Here is a 23,498-nt window from a genome sequence, read left to right as displayed (position 1 = left end):
ACATTCCTTCTGTCAGATTTCTGTGCCATAGCTCTTGCACAAAGGGACACTTAGCATGCAATTCACAGTTTCAGTTACACAAAGTCCCCTGGACTGGGAAAATTTGCTCTTGAGGCTATATCCTGCTACTGGTGATGAGATGCCTCCACTTTAGTGGAGGATTAGAGGATTAATGACTCTTCATTGTTAATTCTCTGCTGGTTATCTCAGATTCTCTCTTAGAATCTTTCTGGGTATTCAATCCAATATGCGGGTTAAATAGCCAGAAAGAAATGTGATTGTAGAGGGATTTAAGATTTCAGGCGTATGTTAATCTGTCGCTATCATAAAGAAAATAAGAAAATCCTAAAAACAACAAGAATAGCTGCAGATAAATAGTAATATATTTCTATCCCTTAATATTAACCTGTGCTAATGAGCCTATATACCCAAATACATTTTTGCAGCCTTTTCCTGAGCATTCACAGTGCTGATGCTTATAACACAGCTTAAATAACAGTATAACACCAATGGAAATTCAGGAAATACTATCTTCATAACAACATCTGTTCAATTTACAGTTTTGAGAAGTTCTGTCAAGTATGGTTATGTGTGATCTTCCATTAATGTTTGCTTTGGTTTTTAGCTCCAGACCAGTCTGTCTGAACCAATGACATTATCCAAGTCGATCTCACTTCCTCGTAGTGCATATTGGCATCACATCACCCGGCAGAACAGCGTTGGAGAAATCTACAGTTTACAAGGCAAGTTCTTTATTCATAAATGCCATGTCCATTAGCTTCTTTCCATTTGACCAGAATTCATGCAAATTGCATTTTGTTTGCATTGGTTGTTTAGTCTCCATTTCATTTTATCAATTGTCAGGAACCTCAGCAGGATTCCCAAATTTACATAAAACTGGTTTCTTTTAGTCATTTTGTAAAGTAATGGTGAAAATGATTCCCGGAATCACCACATAAAGCTGGGCAGACAATTTGGCTCAATGTAGCTTCTCAGTAGCTAATGAATGTCAGGTTGTTTTAGTATTTTCCTCCAATAAGTTTGTGTATGTATTTGGGCAACCTCAGGGTGCCCAATTAAAACTATATAAAGTGGCTATGACTTGCAAGATTAAATGAAATAATTCTAGGAATAAGAGCTATTCTTGGTGAATTTGCTTGGGATTAATATGTAAGAATTGTTGATTTGACTAACTTGTGGTTCTTCTGTATACATACCATCTTTTCGTGCTTCCAGTTCTTTTTCATCTGTTTAGATTCTAAGATATTTGCTTAAGACTTTAAATGCTATAGTTAATATAATTTGATGATGATGGTGATGATTCACTGGGCTTAAAGTGAAAGTGATTTGTACCTTTTAGGAAACTAAAATCATTGCTGCATTTAAAATGTAGACCTCAGTTAATAGTATTATGTTCACTTTTAAAAATAACAACCTATCATAAACATGTTGTTTTGTATTACTTGAAAGGGGCTTAAGGTTTTCATTTCACTTCACTTTTAATAATGTTTGCATAAGCAATTTACATTTAGATAGGAAGTTAGAAACTGCTTACAAATAAGAATACCCAATGCAAGAAAACTCAGTACATATTTTCATTAAAATAAGCGAAATGCAGTATCAAAATGAAAGACATGAAGTGTTTTGTTTTGTTTTGTAAATTATCACGTAAATTAAAATCAGCAGGGGAGCTGTGAATTCAGTGGGTGACTCATTAAAGGGTGCAACATGTATTTCCCATCAATAAAGTTAATTTCTAATCATGGTTATAGTCTTACAGTTAAATACCAGTAATGGAAAAAAGAAAATAACCTTCCAGAAGTTGTTGCTGAAAAAAGTTGTGCTTCAGATCACTTCAAAAATATTCATCATATGACTCGTATTTCTTCATGATCACAATAAAAAAGAAAAAAAAGTTTATTTGTAGAGATGTTAGAGTTCCTCTCCTTATGATCTTGATAGGTCTTACCTTTGGCAAAAAGGTAGTAAATGTTTTATGATATACATGAAGATAAATATATGTAATGTTGTTCATTTTCACTATCTTTTGTTTCATATAAATGGCCTTTGCCATAAAGGAAAGCAAAACTTGCTATATCAAGTAACAGTTTATTATCTACACCAACTAGCTTTGAGGGATGCAACATATTGGAAGTGTATTATTAAAAACGCAAGAATTTTACTTTTTGGAAGTATGCAGATTTTAGTCATGAGACAAATAAATATTTCAGAACATAAGATTTTCATTTCTCTTACATGTACTATGATGACTGAAACTTGAGAAAAGTTGTTGACTTCAGGAGAGACTATTTTAGTTTTATCAGTGGTCTAAGAAATGCATCCAGAGGACAATTTTCTCTCTCTGTGGTTGCAAACCTTTTATAAGCAAGTGTACTCGTTACCTGTAATGAAGATCTCTTTGAACCTTGCTCCTGCAATGACTAATTAAATGCAGTGTATTTGTACAGAATCTGAAGGGAGAGCAAAGTACACCTCTTCCTCCTAATACCTGTTCATACAGATAGTCTGCACAGCAGATATCTACGAGGTGTCAAAGCGTCAGCCCACAGGATGCTTCAAAGATGTGGGTGGAAGGCAGGTAGTGAGGGAGCAGGTTGCAAGCAACCTTCAACCCTCATATTAGTACAGCAGCCAGATGAGAGCAGCTGTTGCAGATGGAAAAATCATTTACTACCACTGTGAGCTTGAAAAGGTAAATTACACCTTCAGAAAGGATATGTTTTCTTTAGGGAATAATCACAGAATCATAAAATAGTTTGGGTTGGGAAGAGACCTTAAGGATCATCTAATTCCAACCCCCCTGCCGTGGGCACGGACACCTTCCACTAGACCAGGTTGCTCAAAGCCCCATCTAACCTGGCCTTGGGGTAGAGACAGCTACAACTTTCTCTGGGCAGTCTGTCCCAGTGCCTCACCACCTTCACAGTAAAGAACTTCTTCATACTATCTAATCTAAATATACTCTCTTTCAGTTTATTTGTCAAACTCAGGTCTGCGCTTCATGTGTATTTATGACAAAGCTTTTCATATTCAAGAAACGAACTTGAAAATTCTACACATTCTTTTGAATATCTCACAAACTCTAAAATGAAATAACTACAGCGGTCTCTACCTACCTATATTAAGATTGCTATCAATATCAGTAAAGTAACACCCTAACTCCCTTTCAAGTATACTGTAAAAGTGTTTCCATAGTGGCAATTATTTCAAACTTACAGTCTGATGTGACTAGAATTGAATTAATAACAGCTGGTGATGTGGAAGGAGAAATGAATATGTGCTCATACTACCTTAGATAAATTGGCTCTTCGGGAGTTATTTAGCAGTCAAATTTAACTTAATTAGTAGTGTGAGTTGATCTGATAATGAATATGCTGTAGAGTAAGAAAGTAGGGGCTTTTGTGGTTTGCTTTTTTCTTTTTTTAAAGACTACATTTCACATGGGAAATGGCAATTCAATAAATGACTGTTGGGTTTATCATCCTCCATTTGCCCATGAAAACACTTATGTGTAAAGACCTGAAAAGTTTAAAACACAGAACAATAGCGGTAAAGAAACACAGGTTGCACAAGATATCCTAAAATGAGATGGGCTGGCTTCTCTTTTTGTACAACTTTTCTTTGATTTGTGTCTTCCTTGCACTCTTTCAGTTCTTGGTCACTCTGCCAAGATAAAAATAGTAGTTTAATTGTCTAATTAATATTGTCAATAGGAATAACTTGGTGGATGGCAGCACATCACTGCAAGTATTCACTTCAGATTTTGCAGATAGTGCTGCGGATCTGACAGTTTCCATCTATGATCTGCAGCCACTGTAGAGGTTGTGGCGTGGGGCCTCATTAGCTGACACAGTGACCTTTCAGAGCTGTGCACTGCCTTTCCTCTCTGTCCAATGGGACATCAGGCATGTGGCAAGCCCCAGTACTGCATAATAAAAAGAAAAGGGGAATCGCTGCCATGCCAGAAAATGGCACAAAGTTTTTATGGCATCAGGTTAAATTGCAGTCTAAACTTCTGTGTTGAAGTGACTTCACTTAAAATCCCAGCTGACACCCATGGCTTTATAAATCCGTGCCACTTTCTAAAGTGTGCAAATCGATAATCCATATCTTGCCTTTAATTGCAGTTAAGAAATTAAAAAAAACCAACTCCTTACCGATTTTTAATCATCTATCATTAAAGGAACAGAGAAAACTATATATAATTTATTCTTATAAATTTTTTTTTATTTATTATTCATAAAATAGGTATATACACACCATTTTGTGCATGCATGAATAAGACTTAAATGCGTTGTCCATTTTCATTAATAATAGACAGCTCTGTGAAGTGTTCAAGCCCAACATAAAATAAACATTCATTGCTATGTTATGCTCTTCTATACATCAGGATTTACAAAAACACGAAAATTGCAAGTCAAGAGTAACCTTGTGAACTGAAATCATTGTTCAGAAGGAGAAAAATACAGGAGCCATGTAAGCAGGGAAAAAAAAAAAAAGAAACTGTATGTATCCTCAACTCATTGTCTGTGGTTACTTACTGGCATAAGATTTAGCACTGTTTCACAAGATACTAAATATTGACAAACAAAGAACGTGTCTTTTTATACAGCCCACGGGAACAGATAGCATTAATACATGACATTTACTTATATTTTGCTTTTGAGAGTTTATATTTGCTTAAGACAAGAAAAGGATTTACAGACTGAATTTTCAGCTAGCTGAAATTTAGTGTTGTAGTCTTTGCTCTAGGGAATTTGGATAGTACAAATTTTATACACAGTCAGTTTGTGTATTATTAAGCGAATAAGGCCAAATAAAATTTTGGTATGGAAACCTGCATTAGCTTTTTGTATTGCAGTTATTGAAATCCCTGAGGAAATTATGTTCAGAAAATCTAATTACAGTCTGGCCTTTCTCCAAGAAATTCAAAATTAAGAATTGCTTTCAATCACCCCAGTTGTATTTGAGTCTGGTTTGTATTCCTTATTTAGACTTTGTTTTTGCGATCCATACTTAAAGTGATGAACACCTACCCATATAAGCAAGCCCATTCATTTTTGTTTGAGTACTCATGTGAAGGAACGTGTTTGTATCAGAACTGCATCACTAACATCTTACATGTTGGTTGTAAGTACATGATCAAAACCAAAACTAGACTGAAATAAAAACTGGCCTTGATGAAGTCTGTAGGAATTTTGCTGTTGATATGCAATTATAATTTGTATTTCACACTAAAAATGCAAGAAACATAAATCTGCTTTTGCAAACCAAAACAGAGGGAAACTCTGGCTCATCTTTGTCCCCAGTGAGCAAGCCTGCATCGCTCTTTGTCTTTCAGCCTTGTTAGGTGGGAGCTCATCATTCCTTACTTTTTTAATATATTTTAAGTAGAATAACATGTAGCGTTAACCTGTCCAGCTGAGAGGTTTTGCATGTACAAGAGAGACAGTTGTACACATATGATTTCTCCCAGCTACATAAGTTTCCAGCCTTTTTAAAGTAGAAGTTCTGATATATCATTAAAAATAATGAGAGAATATTTGAGTTGCTAAATATTTAGAAGGGTCTGAATCATCCTGTTCAACCTCCCTAAACTAATCCTGCAGGAATTTCCAGTGTGGGCTTCTGCATTTCTCTGCAAATTAAATATGTAAAATGAATTGGAGGACATTTGTCATTTTGGCATTTCCATTGTTTGTTCATATGCCCAGCAATAGAGTACAGAATCCATTTCCCAATCTAATCTTGATGCCAGAATAATGTGAATGACATAAAATGTTAGAATATATCTGTTACATAAACCTGATCACTCAGTAATGTTTCACTAAGCGTCTACCAGCAGATGAAGCTGAAATGCTTTATAGCCTGCCACCTTCCCATTTCCTTTGCTGAATCTCATCAGGACTTTCACATTAGTAAATGGAGCCTATAAAATTTGAAGTATGAATAAAGGACACCTGAAACTAGATACTTACTGAGTAGAAACTACATTATATAGAATGGCTGCATTATGTGGCTTCCCAAGTCTTTAGAGTAGATTCAATTCTTTTAAGCTTTGAAATTCTGTGCAAAATAGTGCATTACTAGACTGATTTTTAAATGGCATATTGGAAATGCGAAGTGTCTTACTCAGAAACTAGTAAAGAAGAACCTCATTTTGTTCAACAGTGATTGCTATAGCTAATTAAGTGCATTACTGACAAGCTCTGAAAAGTATCTTGACAGATTCCCTTTCATTCTGATAAATGGTTGCTGAGGTAAGAGGTTCTTACAGTTATGAGCCATGAAAAATGGGGGGAAGGGAGAAAAAAAGATTGATAAAGCATATTCTGCTGTCAAATTCGGAAGTTCTGATTTCATTTAAGCCCTATAGTGTGATGCCCTTTTTCTCAGAAGATGATCCTCTGGTGAGATCACTTGTCAATGAGGTTATTCTTTGCTAGACCAGAAAGCATAGAAGTGTCTGTAGTCTCAATTTACAACTGGAAGACCAAACAGTGTAAGAACAGCAGTTAAATATTGGCTGATTGCTTCCTCTCCCCTCCAAAAACACAACAAATATAAGTTCTTCAATGCAAACTATACAAATATCTTTTTATGTCTTAACTTAATGACTTCATGAATATGTGATGACACTAACTTCTCACTGTTAGTGTGAGAAGCAAATCAGCCTTTGCCCCTAGCTTAACTGAACCGAAACCAGTACCCTTTACTGTCAGTTAACTTAAGACTAATTATAATTCTGCTACAGTCATTTGATTTCCCTGCCGTATCGTAAAATTCTGCATCGTATCATGACAGCAGTAGTTAATTGTAGTGCAGTGGGAGAACAGGCGTAACCAGCTCCATGGATGCTAACCGTCAGCTGGTATGGGATTGTCTGAACAAGAAAGGTTTGCTATGTTATATCAAAAAGAAAATTGAAATACTTGTCAAAGGTCAATTTTTGTGAAAAATGTTGGGGTTTTTTCTATTAAATCACTTCACCACTATGACTATCTTATTTTGTGGTAGAATCAAGAAGATTGTCAATTCAGTTTTGTAATTTAAATGAAATATTTCTATGTGACTAACCAGATTTTCTAATCAACTTATTACTCAATGTCATGGATGATTAAACCCTCTTTAAAACATTTTGGGGCAGGGGAAGCCTGCATATTTGTGAAACAAATAAATCGTACAATCATGGAATAGTCTGGGCTGGAAGGGCCCTTCTAAGGTCGTCTAGACCAACCCCCCTATGATAAGCAGAGACATTTTCAGCTAGATCAGGTTGCTTAGAACCCCATCAATACCTAGGTAAGACTGATGTATTTTCTTTAGTATCTATTTTGCAGGAAATGTTTGTACTTCTTTTTTCTTCCAATGATTAATTATTTTTAAAGAAAGTAAAACTTATTGAAATTGACACTTCTATAGAATATGTTCACCATTTTTTTTATAAACTACAAACAATGTAAGTGTTTAAAATAATCTATGTAATGGGAAGAGTGAGGGGATTTTAATGTACCAGCTTTGCCAGCAGTAATGAGGAAAGAAGCCAAGCACAAGGATTTCAAGTAATTGATGGTGTTCTACTTTAAGTGGAAAAAAGATCCAACCCCAAACACATTCTAATGTTTATGACATAAAATGGAATCATATATATTTATGTGCTTGTCTGAAATGACTTAATATTGGCCTACCTGCCTGTTATTTGATTGTTATGAATTTAAAATACATTTGTTATGGAAAGAATATGGTAAGATCTCGAATACATTAATCTTAAGTTTCTGTAAGGTTGTCTTTTATGTGTATCTCACTTTACTAATATGCATAGATATTATGGTGACAATATTTGTGGCACAGGCCGTACAGTCAGTTGTTAGTACAGACCTATGTATTTTTATGGTAAGGCCGATTTAATCACAATGGACACCCTACTCAGTATTCTCAGTTTAATCAAGCCATAAGAATATATTTTATAACTTCATACTGAATTTCAGCTGTGCAGAACTGATTAAAAAATTATAGCATTATTCAGCAGAGATTAAAAAAAATATGAAAAAAACCTTAGAATAGCTTCCATTCTCTATATGTTCAAAAAAGCCTTTTCATTGTGGTGAATTCTTATATCCTGCCAACTTTTTACTTGATCAAAATGATACATTGTAAGAAACTAAGATAAATTTCACAGAAGTAAGAACCGTGAGTAACAATGGGAATTTCCTCCCAATGCAGAGTTAGCAAGATTTCAACAAAGTGAAGGTTTTTCATCTTTTCCAAAACTGAACTCTGCCAACTCCTTGCAGTTCCATGTTTGAATATTAGAAGTGAGTTTGCTTTTTAGCTGCTGGATACTTGTTTATCCTTCAGAATTCTTTGAAGATGCCTTTTTGGAAAGGATTTTAATCAAAGGTTCATTGTCCTGAGTTTAAGAGCAAGTTAAATACTCTGTTTATGCAGCTTTATGCTGCATAGAAGAAAGAAAAATGCAGTACCAGACTGGGAGAGAGATAAGAGAGAAAGGACTTGGTAGAAACTGGAGTTGTACATTGTGGAATTTACATTATAAATATCAAAGTTTCTGTACTTCCCTACCTCTAACAAAAGATATCCACACGAGGATTCAGTGCAGAGTAGCAAAGCGAAGTACTGGAAAGCCGTACCTATCCTAACTACAGAGAGAACTGAGGCCTTAAGTGGGATGAGGCTTTTCACTGTTCAGCCTTAATTGGGCAGTGAGGATAAAATGAAAGGATCCTTATTACTTTCTTTAATGACTCTAATATTTATGTTATTGTCACTAGGCCAAGTTTACATGCAGATGGACTATAGTATAGTTATTTTCTCTGACCTGGTACTGCATGTGACATAATGTGGCATGGGTGGTTGCATTCCCAGAAGCATCCTGCCTCCTCCCATGTGCAACAATGCCATCCCTTATCCTAGCCCAACAAAGTGATGGAAAACCAGCAGCCTGCATAAGAAAGCACAGCTTATTACCCTGTGCCAGTGTGGCAGTTCTGCCCAGGGTGTGTTGACTGAGAAACTAAGGATGCATTTTGTCTCTGCCTCTTTTCCCCCTTGTACTTTCATCCTCACTTAGGGTAGAAGGCAGGGTCTTGTCCAACCTACCACTGTCACTGGGGATCATCATTGTTGGGGGCTTCTACTGCCAGTAATGAATCTCCTTTTTATTCTGCAAACTCTGTTGAGCTCTGTATGGTCACCTCAGGCTGTCCCCAGAGCTGCTTGATATCAGCTGAACTAGGTGCAACTTACAGTCACTATCATCATGCACTTAAAGCAAAGCATCTACTTTATTAATGAATACTTAGCTGAGAATTAGCTAATTGTGCATAAGTGTTTTCAACCTACAGAAGACACATGGCTAGTTAGTTATAGCTATACCACTGTTTTTATCTTTTCTGAATGAAATAAAATTAAAAGATAATTTTGATCAGTTGTTTGGTTTCATCTTCCAAGAAAAATACTACTCTTCCCCTGGCTTTGAACATTGCTTATTGTTTTCACATTTCATTAATTCGGCATTTAAATGCTGTTGCCTTTATTCTTTTCACACTATACCTTCATAAAATTGTCATTGCTGGGTATGGTTCTTCTTCAGGGAAATTAGTGAAAACTGCATGAAGCAAGTTTTCATTTTTAACTCATTTTGCCACATTTCCATTGTCCCCAAAATGAGTGGTTGGCACCACTCACAGAATCACCATCAGAGATATTAGCAAAAAATTATTTTAATAGACATTTATAAAAGTGTGATTCAACAGAATTCAATAGCAAGGTTCATTCTACTACATACAAAAGGGAATTGGTTTTGGCTATTTTTTCTTTATCCGCTGTTGTTGTTATACTGTTCCAGGATGTCTCAGCATGTTTGCAGGGCTTCTGTTTGTGAGATGACATTCCTATCATCACCAAGCATTTGATGTCACAAGCATTTTATGATAGATAACCTGTTCTGGGAGAGGAAATGGAAATGTATTTCATTCAGTCTTGTCAACTGTCTCATTATTTGCCATTCACCAGAGAGGGTATTTAATTCTGAGAAATAGCTTGGCAGTTTTTCATCCCTTTCATGCCTCATAAAAACACTTTCCTCTGATCAAATATGTGCATTTTGTTTTAAGTGTCAATCTGTTTGTGAAGAGTCTTGTTTTTCTCCTAACTGTCACTATATATTAACTAAGACAACCCATTCTTAAGAAATGAATGGGGTGTGGGGGTGGGGGGAACAGGGCCAGAGCCAGCAAATACTGAACATTACCTGTACTGGTGAGTGATTTTTCAATCCTAATATATACTGGTTTGTATGCAAAAGTAATGTCTTTTAACTGTCTAGTGAGTAGGTCTCTTCTCAATGCCTGTGGCTGCAAAATTCCTGTAACTTCTAGACCATAGATCTGTTCATCTAAGAATGAGGAAAAGGGAATATTTTTCTTGAAGGTCTTTATCATTTTGTACTATTTCCTGATTTTCTGATCAGAATTTAATTACTCCATCTTATGCTCATGCTTTGGACTAGCACCAAGGTATCTTGAGACTGAATAAATATAAAGGACTCAAGACGCCTCTTCACATGCTCTTATTACCTTAGTTGTACTTAAAACTTTGTATTTAGCTGTAGAAATGAGCCATAAATTTTGCACTGATGTTTATTGTGTAATAAAATACCAGAGAGGGGTACAATTTAAGCTGTTATCTTAAAGGTGTGACTGGTTTTTTGCTTATGCTGAGGAATGTTGCCAAGGACAGGACAAGGGGTAACGGGTTCAAACTTCAACAGGGGAAGTTTAGATTGGATATAAGGAAGAAATTCTTTACTGAGAGGGTGGTGAGGCACTGGAATGGGTTGCCCAGGGAGGTTGTGAATGCTCCATCCTTGGCGGTGTTCAAGGCCAGGTTGGATGGGGTCTTGGGTGGCATGGTTTAGTGTGAGGTGTCCCTGCCCATGGCAGGGGGGTTGAAACTTGATGATCTTAAGGTCCTTTCCAACCCTAACTATTCTATGACTCTATGATTCTATGACATGAATGATATTAATGCTTGTGTATAACTACTATAAAAAGGGAGAATGTACAGAAAATTTGAATGGTGTCATTGCTATGAATATAAGATGCTTATTCATTTTGATTATTTAAGTATTCAAAACCTTCACAATGTAAAATAAAACCTTCATAAATAGACAAGAAAAAGAAGTTAATTTGTTGTTAAGGCACTGGTCTTCAGCTGTTGCAAGTCATCCTTGCTCATGAAAAAAAAAAGAAAAAATTCTGCTGACCTAGGCAGGATGAAAATCTTTCCCTATAACTCATGTCTACAGATCACTATAGTGTAAACGGGTCTCCCACTTCTGAGCATTTCTTCAATGGCCCATGTAATTATGTAGAGCCATTTTGACAGAAGTTAATCTTTATTCTGATAGTCATGGATTTCTGTTAGATTTTTACATTATAATGTAGATGCATTTTATATGATAAAATATCTACACATTTTCATTGGACTTAAAAGTCATCTACATGAAAGTAATTTCTTTTTCTTATTTATCACACAGGTATGTTAGACAAAACAAAAATGAACTGAGAATATCATTGTAACTGTGGAAATGGTTTTATAAAACCTTCTTACTACCATCACAAAGCATGAAATTGTCCCAACGCATATACTGTTGAAGTATAGAGAATAGGTCTATACCGTTAAACTGTCAGTAAAGCAATATTCAGCCTCAACAGTAGGGGAATGATGATGCCCTTATCTCCCTGAAAACAGCCCTTAGTCAGTAGGAGCTCTAAAGCCAAACTCTGTGAGTTGCTGCTTCAAAGTATTTTTTATCCAGAAGTGATAGACAGAATTAGCTTTGAACCCTGGTTTTGCTGACCTTGGAGGAGTAAATTACCTTAATCTTAGAGGCAGTATGATTCACTGTCTTGCTGTTTGCACAGCATTTGCAGTTTTCACCTGGCTGGGGAAGAAACACTGAAATCTGACAGCTATTGTAGCATCTCTCATCTGACAGACAAGCACTGTTCTTCAACCATGATGCTGGAGTATGCGGACAATTTTAGTACAAATTTGTTGTTTCTTGAAATGGCCATTGCAGCCATTAACCCATCAAGAGAATTTTTCCTAGGAGAAAATTATTCAGAATTAGTTCATGGCATTTTATTTGGAACAGAAATAGTTATATGTATTTTGATTGTGCAAATGTGCTTATAAGCATAACATTTTTCCAGGTAGTTACAGGTGGGTGGTTTTGCCTGGAGTTTTGCTAACAGACACTGAATATAAAACCCACAAATATAAATATATCAATCATTCCCCAAATATCTCATACATAAATATTAACAGGATTTCTAAATCTACATAGTGAATAAGCAAACAAAAAAGTATTATGCAGATCAAAATAAGATATATGATTGTATATAGGAGATGTGTTAAGACAAACCATGTTATAAAATGATATTTCAGCAAGAAGAGTTTCACATAAAGGGTGTCTACAAAGAAGACCGAGACTGTCTTTTTACAAGGAGTCACATGAAAAAGGCAGGGGCTAGTGGTCTCAAGTTAGTCCTGGGGAGGTTCCAGTTGGACACTAAAGGAGAATTTTTCACCATGAGAACAATCAGCCATTGGAATAATCTCCCAGGGAAGTGGTGGATTCCCCAGTGTTGGATACATTTGAGAATCAGCTGGACAGGGTGCTGGGCTGTCTTGTCTAGACCATGCTTTTGCCAAGAAAGGCTGAGCCAGGTGATCCTAGAAGTCCCTTCTAACCTGAGATTCTATGATTCTGTGATTCTGTATATTATCATAATTTGCTTTTGGATGCATTGTTGTAGCACAGATGTTATTTCAATGTGAAATCTCTTCTAAACTGCTTAGCTAAAATACATCAAGATATGCCTGATCCTGAATATGTACCTTGTAAGTCTTGTAAATTATATAATCAATTTTAAATAGCTGAAAACTTGAATCCAACCCACATCCAAGAGTTTTTTCCTCACAGAATTGTGTGTTAGATAAAAAATATCATTTAGTGAAAATTGGAGTTAAACAAAAAGCCATGTTATCTATCATATTTTTTACATGTTTATCAGACTTCACGGACATAAAATACATGGCCAGGTAAAGCATATTATAAATCTCCTTACACCTTCTGTGTCAGGCATTTGTCTTTTATGAGCTGCCCAATGTACATTATTTTCTTGTTAAAATCTTTTCTACCTTCTTTCTCATATAACATTGTTTTCATTTCTTAGATCATAAGTGAATTTATTACTTATTATTCAAATGTCTATGCTATCCAAATAGTTGGTGACAATTGTGTCCAGTATTCCAGATTCGGTGACAGGACAAAATGAATACCAGATCCCAATTTGTTACAGATCAGGATAGCTCTGCTAAAGACCTCCAAGTGTGCTTGCTAAAAAGATTCATATTTGTATTCTTACCCTAGATAATATATCAGAAATTTTAATCTCACCACAGTTAGGTGTGTCCAGTATATGTTATTATTCTGTACTTGTACTATCTGCTATCATAAATGCAGTGATTAATAGTTACCATTTTAATGTGCTATGAATATTTTTCATTTGAAACTTTTTCTTGTCATCCTAAAATTTCCTTTGCTCAGCATATGGATTTATGCTTTGTTTTGTATGCCAAACTGTGACTTAAAAGTCTTTATGTTAGCATTATAGCTATCTGCAAAATGCTATCACTGGTACATATTTGCTGTGCACTAAATCTAGTGTCTGTGGAGAATGTAATAGGGATATGACAGCTGGAAGCCTCTTTCCTGAGGAAACTGCACTTCAAGCACAAAGATGAAGCTTTCTGATCTGGATGGTCACTATGAAAGAATTATGGTATCACAATATTGCACCATTAGACTTCAATGCAGATGCCTTTAGCAAGAATTTCCTATAAGGTGATAGCAATTTGGGTCTTTCATATTCACTATGACCATTAGTACAGTGAAAAATGAAGTGATGGAGTAAGAACGAAGTCTACCTAGCAGTCCATGTAGCATAAACACTCTGCTGTTTGTTCTCATTATTCAGCATAAACGAGCTCATGTTACAAGGCCTGATCTGTATTCAGTCTGTCTGATCAAATGATGTGTCTGTGCCTCAATGATATTAGGCAACTTGATTCAAATCTCCATTTTGAATTTTTCTCCTCCCTGCTGCAATTGTGGGGCTCAGGTCAGCATTCAGCAGGGATGTGAGAGATGACACAGACATTTGCAACAAAGTGTAATTGTCCTGCTCTGAACTGCTCTAACATGTAAATTGTCCTAAATCAGTCAGTCTGCCTTTCAGGTAGAAATTACTGCTTCCTCACTACTGCAAGGGTATATGTTTCCTTAGCCCTTTGGAAGGTATAAATTCTTAAATTGAAGTCAGCACTAATATTGATATGACTGTAGCAGTTCATGCAAGCTGAAGGTGTGACTCGTGGACAAGCCAACAAGTGCTCTGAATTCTCACTAGCTATGAGTAGTGTTAGTACAGGAAGTACTTGAAATACTGCAAAAGAGCTCTCAGTCCTTCTCAAGCCCATATGTCCTGCCGAAGGCTTCATAAAACAGTATGAGTATTTCCAGATACTTATGTCCATGGTTTTTTTACAGACCATGTTCATGAAAATCTGAACATTTTGCATATTTTGTAATTTTCTGGGGTTTTTTAGTTTGGGTTTTGGTTTTGGGGTTGTTTTTTATTTATTCAATAACACATTTCTGTGATAATCTTTTTCTTTTGTCAATTAATAAATCAATTAATAAATCATTTTCTCAGTTCTCATAGCTTATGCTATGAAGCAGGATCTGGCACAGACCGTACAACAGTTTCTGCCTTCTAGAAGAGAGTGGTAGATGCATCCCATAGAAATTACTGGGAATAGCTTGTCTAATCTCTGAAATGAGGGGTTCTTTCCCTCTGAGCAATAGAATGATTTGGAGAAATAGTATACATAACTGTAGTTTTATGTACATGATAGAGATAAAGGCTGTTAATCATTAAACATTACTAATGTATGATTCTGAAATCAAACAAATAATTATGCTTTAATGTCTTAACATGATTCCTCAAGAAATGTTTGGGTTTATTTGCTTTACAGTTTCATTTTTATTTCGAATACTTGTTTCACTAATGTGAAATTTCAGTTTCATCATTTTACTTGAAAAATCTTACTCAATTCAAGAAGCCAGACATACACAGAAAATAGCTGAGATACCTCAGAATGGGAGGGAAGGGGAGGTGGGAATGGGAGCATGTTTTCTGAGAATTTTTTTTCTGGAAAGAGAACTTTTTAAAAAGTGAATAATTTATGTTATGTTGGATTCCTCCAACAAACGAAGGTGTGTGCTAGGATTTAAGGTTATTTTTAATAACTGCTGTATTTTCATGTCTGGACAGTTTCGGTTTGGATTTGAGCTTCAGCATCTTTGGAAAAAGCAGAAATGCATTAAACCCTTCTTTTGATTACTAATTGCTTAGAAACAGTGCATTGTATCTACACTCATAGCTACAAACAATGAGCACCTTTATGTTCTGGTCAAACAGGAACAGGACTATGTAGTCTATCATTTATTTGACCTAGAGGAAGGAGTGTGTTTAATATAGTGTGTTTAAGACTTTTGTAATCCTATTGAAAATAGAGAGGGAAGAAGAAGGTAAAGCTATATTTTATAGTGACTCAAAAAAATGAAACATTTTGTTCTCTGCCCTGGAATGATAAAAAGCACTGTAGTAACGATAATATATAGCCTTTTCCAGGATGGAAGGAACAGAAACGTATGTTTTGCCTTCTGGCAAGAACAATGGTAAGCCATTTATCTGTAAACTCTATGTGTGTATGTAATGCTTCTAGAAACATAGTATATGTGTACTGAAATACGTGAAACTTAAAGGAACAATTCAACAAACCAAAGTCACAATGAAAGCAAAAAATATGTTCTGAATTGTATATCTAGGAAAAAGAAGCACATTACAGATGTTCATTTTATAAACATTACCTAAATATTAAGTAGGGTTTTTAACTGTGTAAATAACACAGATGGTGTCCAAAGAAGAAATTAGGTTTTTTAAGAGTCTATCAAATAGCTCAATTTTGACAGAAAGTTTTGCATATTAAAAATAATTACTAGATTTCTTACAGTAGGCTAGAAGTTTTAATAAAAATTTTCCAAATTTCTTGGGAGACCTTACTTTTTTGACTTTGTGTTATGAGAGAGTGTCCATAAATAATACCACATTTTCAAATATTTTGAGAAGTGCAATCATTATCAAATAACAACACGCTATTAACGATCAGAAGTTGAAATCCATTTCTAAAATATTTTATTTTAGAGAAAAAAACTAGGCAAAGAGTGTATTCTATCAATAATCATTTGGTTTACTCAAATTTACATTTATTCATTTTTAAAATAAAATTAATGTAATAAATTAGAGGAAAGCTTACTCAAAACTGGATTTTAACTTTGAAAACTGCTTGTGTTTTGATGATATAGATCTGCTTACAACCGTATTTTCTCAGAGTGCATGCATAAACTAACTCAATCCTACATCTGTATTTGGCTAGATTTATATTTGTATCACTTCATTTTCTTATTTGTTGAAATAAGAGATACTTAGAGGTAGCCTTTTACTTGATTTTTTCACACTGCAGTTACATTCATGTTCTTTCTCTTGTATTTCTTCTAGCAACAACAATCAAAACCAGTTTTGGACCTCTGTACAGATGAATATATTTAATCTATTGTTAGTATATTTTCTGGTGATAACTGCTTTGTTATTTTCAGGGTTGTATTTAACATGCCAAAGAGTTTAAGCTCTATAATCAGACCGGAGGAGCTATGTGAACAAATTACCTTATCAGTAACCATTCTTAAAGGACTAGCTCACACACATAGGTATCAGTGAATATCCGGATCATTAATCAGCTTTGTCTTAAACAATTTCATGATTTTATTTTCCAATTGAAATTTCACAACAAAGAGGAGAAAAAGTCATACTGATTTCCACCATGTGTTCTCGCTATCATTTGACACATGTGATCCACTGATTTGATCTGTAATTTCCTGGAAGTATAAATGTAATAGATGATAGAATTATAATTCTGTTCTCTGTGTTAGCAAAGGCCGCGCTTTTTGCTATAAAACTAAGGCAAAGAAAATTAAAAAAAAAAACAACAACAACAACAACAACAAAAAAAAAAAAAAAAAAAAAAAAACAAACCAAAACAAACCCTCTCACAGCACATTCAGCTTTTTATACAAGAAACAGAAATACTGTAATGAAAGACTCCAATGAAAGGGTGCATAAGTGATACTTAAGTGATATTATTGATGATACTTATTGATTATACTTAAGTGATAGTGATACTCATTTTTGTGCAAATTTATCTTAACATTTAGCCTATTAATACTAAGTATACTTTTTTGTTGTTCACATTGAGTATCTATACAAGAAACAGGGTTTTTACTTTGCCTTTCTGTCATTCTAAATGTAATAAGTTTACAGTGAGATGATATGATATAATATACCCATATATGTCCTAAAATCATAATCTGTCATCAGCATCTCTGTGGTTTTGGACAAAAATAAAGGGTGAATATGAGAACAGCGGGGTAGTGACACAGTTCAGTATATTACTGAACCGGGTGAAACAAGTTCCTGGAACAGAGGCACATAGATTATACCCAAAGGAGAATGGACTTTTCTACAAATTTCAGATGTTAGAAGAAATCAGTGGAGGACAAAATGAAACCAGAGGAGCATTTGAATATGCAGGATCAGGATAACTTTTTAGTCTGTAATTTATCTTGTTGCTTTTGCTAGCTACGGGATGGATTATTTATTATCATATTTGAAAAAGTTATTTTTTTTCTCAGAGAGTTTACTTTCCTCCTCACTTATTTAGCTGATCTTAGTCAACTGCTAGAGCTTCTCATTAAAGATGACTTTATTAAATAAATGTTAGCTGTTTCCTTTGCTCCCAGTCCTTTAAATGTCAATGAGCAAGGGAGGGTTCTAAAATCTAAATAATGTTTAACATCTAAGTCATCAAAACAATGTATGAAACACTCAGTTTCTAAAGACTACAGATGTGGTCCCTCTGGTAATTTGCAAACTTGGCAAAACTCATTGACTCATAGAACAAATGCAATTTTGTGATCAGAAGCGACTGCTTAAGTGCAACCATATCACAGTTAAAGAAAAAGGTGACATAAATACTTCTCCAGAAAGAGCTTCATACCACTAGACATTAGGTCTATGAAGGAAAATGGAATAGGCTAAACCAGGTGGGTTTTTTCAGATGTTTTTCTGTGTAGCGTACACAAACAGAACATTTTGCTTGCCACAAATTAAGAGCAATAGAAATACTTGAAGGAACTTCTACTTTGATTCATTATTAGCCACTATTAATCATTCATTCACAAACTCGACTGAATTGATCTATCTAGGATATTGAGAAAAAAATAAAGTGCTGATGACTGCATACAAATCATTTTATCTGTCTGCCCAAGTGCTGAACCCCTTCCTGATCAAAAGTGACAACTTCAAAGGAATGCTTTAGCACAAGGGTCGTGTATTTGATAAAAGAAGTTGAATTGTACTCACTAAAGTGTTGTGGCACAGGAGCAGAGTTGTTAGCTTTACTGCTCTAACAAAAGTCCATCCAGACTGTTCAGCTAACTGAAACGAGTATCTATTAAGATGGGCTGTATTTCATGTCTGTATATATTTTTACTATTTAGAAGAACTTTCATATGTGTATCTTTATGTTTTCCTTCTTCTGACACTATGATGATCTACTACTTTTTCCTGGAGAAATCATTTTCTATGCATTTTTACATGAAAGTAGGCATTTCTTAGAGCAAGCTTATCATAGTTCTGCATGTAGTCCTGACAGTGGAAGAACTGCTGTTTCCTTAGCGATATGAAACCTAAAGTCCTGGGTTCCTTTTCCATAATTGTAGCATAACAGCAGGATGAAGACATCAATTTTCTGGTGTAACTCTTAGAAGTTTAAAATATTCCTTCTACTACTGGCTGTGAATCTGAATCCAAATGCCAGTGCATGTTTCGGTTTAAATTCAGAAAAATAGAGCATAAGCATGATGATTTTAATTTCTTAGCATGATATTCCTCTTTTAATTGTTGTGAAGTTGTCACAGAAGTTGTTGAGCAGGTGCTTTGTTTCATTCCCACACTGCTAATTTTTAGCATTTTTTATCTATTTGTGGCCACACAATGCTTCTGGTTCAGTGTTAGGCAAAGTACGTAGGTGGGAAAACATCTATGCTATTATTCATTACTTTGCATTACACTACTCATTGTAATTGTTCTTGCCTGTTTAATGACACAGTAAAAAATAGATATTATAATGCTGTCAGGCTGTACTTTTATGCAATATCTGATATCATACAGCCAAATTATCACCCATCATTAATATTAATATTAATAAATGGTCATTTTAAATGTCCTCTTTATTAAATACATTCTCAGACTTTCTAACTTCTTTCTGGATGTATACATGATGGATGAATCTGCATATACCTGGGTGAGAGAATGCAACCAAGAAACAAACACACTTCAAATCGGAATACTGTGCCATGTGACAAAAAAAAAAAAAAGAAAAAAAAAGGAAAAAAAACATTTTCTAGAGCTATTTGTCTTTTTATGGGCCTAACCAAACATCGTGTGGCTTCAGAGCCAGTGAATTAAGATCCAGTGTTCGGTACAGTACACAACTGGAGGACCTGAAAGTGCCCTTAACATAAGTAGGAGTTGGGGCAAAGGATCTGCTGCCTTTAAAAATAATCCTACAACAAGAAACCATACTCCAATGCAATTTCAGTTTATGTGAGTTAAGTTTGGTAAATTTAACGTCACCAAAAGTGGTGATTTGGGATGGGGAGAGCAAAGAAGTAAAGGATGACCAAGCCTGCCAAGACTGGCAAGACCTGCCTATATGGCTGATCAGTCAAAGCAAATCACCTTGTCAGTAGCTTATCTGCTAAACTCTGTGTGGGTTGTCTGTGCTTATCTGGTATTAAAATAGAAACAAACTTCTTTTCCCTTTTTTAGAATGGCTATAAATACCTTTGCTGAGTCCAAAAAAGAGTGTTGACACTTTTCTGGCAAACTAAGCTTTTAAAGAAGCACATATTCAAATATTTCCAAAGTGAAAACATTCTTCACTTCAGAATTTGTCTAAGTACATTTAACAATGATCAATGATCAGAAACATGAACATCTTCCCCTTTTCAGACCGTGATTTGTTGAGCTTCAGAGTCGTATTAGGCAGAAATCTTTTGCAAGACTGAGGAAATAAACTACATTCTATCAACCAGGGATAAAAAAAAAAAAAAAAAAATATCTTTAAATTTCTAGCTGTTTCACATGGAAGGATGACAATGTCTCCTCACGCTTTGATAGGTAAAGGATATTTTTCATTCAATTTAAGCTTTCTGGCTTGCTTTGTTTTCACCAGTAGTTTACTTTCTTTGAATCTGGAGACCGCTGCACTAGGTGCATGTCATAGACAGAGGTGAACTTCTGTGTTAACCTAAATGGGTCATCGGATTTTTTCTTTCCTACATTACATATTTCCAAAACCATAGTTTAGCTGTGACCACAGGATTCACAGTGAGGAACACTGAGCAGGAGAGAGAAGAGGCTTGTTGGCAGCTTAAGTTGCATCAGACCCAAAGGATAAGTTGCTTTCATTTCTCCTTGCTTCTTTCTGTCAGTAGTACAGTTATATCCATTCAGAACAAATTTGGCAGCTACCACATGTAGGTGTCTATGCTTCAGCCCTTAGAAAATGTGTATTCAGCCCCTGAATGGATTGATACCAGAAGTCTTTGATTAATTCTCTGTCACCTTCTACTGTTTTCCAGAAGGGCTCCAACAGAATGTATAGGTTTCACAAAACATCATTCAAAAACTGTGGCTGAAAGAGTGAAAGACAGCATGTCTTTAAAATGCACTTACAGCTCTCCTGTATACGTAAACAACTGTGCATGTACCCAGCCACGTATATTTTTGCAGAAGGGAATAAGTAACTTTTATGGATCATTCATTAGCTCTGCAGTTGAAAATGAGACTTTAGGACTAGATTTCATGAACTCATTTCTTCTCACTGGTCATATAAATTGAGAGGTTTGTTCCTCGGTCTTTGTCAATGACAGCTGAATAACAGGCTGCCTCCTGGATCTAAAAGAATCATTTACTCTTTCTTCTTCCTTAGTCTTTTTTCTAAACAGAGTATCAGGTATAGTTATTCTTACAGAAACAGGGTAGAGTTTTTCAAAGTGCAGGATTTTTATTCCTACAAAATTCCAGCAACTTCTGTAATGTTGCAAAAAATTTTCACCTAATCCGGTTCTGCAGCTGAATGAATCACAGCTGAAAGCCAGGTGGCGTGTGTCTTGTGACTATACCCTCTCATAAATACAGTGCAGCAGAAGCCTAAATAGAAACACATCTTTTTGAAACCATCTGTTCTTACAGGTATCTGCAACAATAAAGAAAATAAAGGATTTAAATGCTGTTATGCTGTTTTAAACCTTGAAGGCATTATTCTGAGAAGCTGTATTTGGTTCACTTGGAAGTAACTTAGCTGCCATGTTTGTTGCTGTTCTGTTTATGAGCCTTTTGTCATGCTGGGAAGGGTTGGGTTTCTCTCTGGTGAATGTAGCTTGTCTCTAATTGTACATTTTATAATAGCTTACAGGGTGAAACCGTTCCCTTAGTAGCTTGTTTGCTCATTTGAGGGAAGTTGTGTGTGATTTATTCAAAGACAGTACTGCAGCAGCTCAACCACAAAGCTGATAATCTTTAACTGTTGCTTATTCATTTAATTGCATCCCATTGCTCCTATTACATCTTGACTGTAAAAATGCTCAGTTGGAACAATATTCCTAAACTCATGTATTTAAATCGTACTCTTTAACTGGTGCAGACTGCATAATATTAACACTGAATAAAGAAAAAATAAAAAGATAACTTTGTTGCAGGAGTCGAATCTGTTGTTCTGTCAGAGTTGTAGTCTTTTGTCTGTAGCAGCTAGTAAGTGCAGCAAAAAGAGTACTATTGCAGTTTCATATCCAACAAATCTTCTTATAACTGACATCTAATTTATAAGATTACAATACCTTTGCTAATGCTGTGGTCAATACTTTAACTCTGTTTACAGAATTTCTGTAGTCGCCTGCAGTGGTATTTCAAGACAGATTTCTTCTGCAGTGAAATAGAGGACAACTCTCAGAAAATCAAGATACAAACCAATATATGAAACTGAACTGCAGTGGCATAAGCTGTCTTATTCCTGAAGGACTAACAAAGAGCAGAGGTGACATAGGGAGAAGCGGCAAATAGAGCTACAGCTTTTGACCTAGAAGGTCAATGTTAATCCATAGACACCTCTGGTTTATCTGAAACAGTTAAACCTATGTGCCACATATTTGGCAAGCAATTCTGCTTAGGCGTCAAATTTGGGGAGGAGAAATAGCGTAGGCATCATACCTAATAGTGTGACTATCAGGTTTTATCTGTATATAACTACCTGACAACATAAATTTACAGGACGCATGTTTGCTCTTATTCCATCATGTCTCATTTTCAGCAGAGTGATGGAACAGGGGAAGGTTGCTCTTGACCACCCTGGAAAAGGTGTCAGCCCCTGAACCATGAAATGTAATCTCCCTTTCACTTGGGGCCAGAGGCACATGCTGGAAGAGAGATCTTTCTGCCCAAGTGTCTTGTCCTAGTGAAAAGAGAAATTAAATGTCACATCAATTATCCGAGCAGTGGACAGTGTAGGGAAAACTGGCTGCTTTGTGAAGCTGCAGACTGAGCCCAAGTTACTGAATTAGGCTGAGAGGGTTTCTTATGCTCTTGGCGCCACACCTGGTTGTCACACTGCATGCCACAGACACCTGCACATGTGGGATAATCATGTGTGACTGCAGCAAGATGAGGTTGTGAGCCTTTAAGGGAAGTGTGGAGGGGAGTAGGGCCTAAATCAGCCTTTGACTTAAAAACCCAGAAGTGATTCTGATGGCATTTGGGAGCAATTCTCCTGAAGGAGATGGAATTGCACAGCTGCAGCTGATGTCTGAAACAGTGATGGAGACTGGAGTGATGCCTGGGTGCACTAAAAACTGTGCTGTGCTTCAGTTTTGTTTTGTTGGTAGAGGAAAAAATAATCCAGATTATCAGGAATGTTTAAACCAGCACAGGGATTAGGGTAGTTATTTCTCAACTAACTTAGTCAGCTGTAAAGTAAAACAGAATATGAAATATAATACACTATTTTTTTTATCAGGAAATTAAATCATTTGGGGAAAAGTTTTTTTACTTTTAAGGTGAGACCAGGTCGTTCTTTTCTGGATGCTTTATATCCAAATGATACAGTTTTCTTTATTTCATTGTTATAGATTTAATTAATATTCA

General features: G+C 35.5%; 1 protein-coding gene across 1 annotated transcript in view; it reads left to right on the top strand.

Moving 5' to 3' along the window:
• The window catches only part of DOK6 (docking protein 6), a gene marked incomplete at its 5' end in the record, with an annotated part of 261,663 nt that overhangs the window by 210,830 nt on the left and 27,335 nt on the right, over positions 1 to 23,498 (top strand). The window contains one exon of the mRNA XM_080611655.1: positions 626 to 743. Within this exon, the coding sequence (XP_080467781.1) occupies positions 626 to 743 (118 nt within the window). The remainder of the gene's footprint in view (positions 1 to 625; positions 744 to 23,498) is intronic.

The sequence above is a fragment of the Psittacula echo genome, assembly GCF_963264785.1.
Source record: "Psittacula echo genome assembly, chromosome: 2".
Classification (NCBI taxonomy): Eukaryota; Metazoa; Chordata; class Aves; order Psittaciformes; family Psittacidae; genus Psittacula; species Psittacula echo.
The sequence above is the reverse complement of the archived record's forward strand: the minus strand, read 5'-3'. Positions and strand labels throughout refer to the sequence as shown.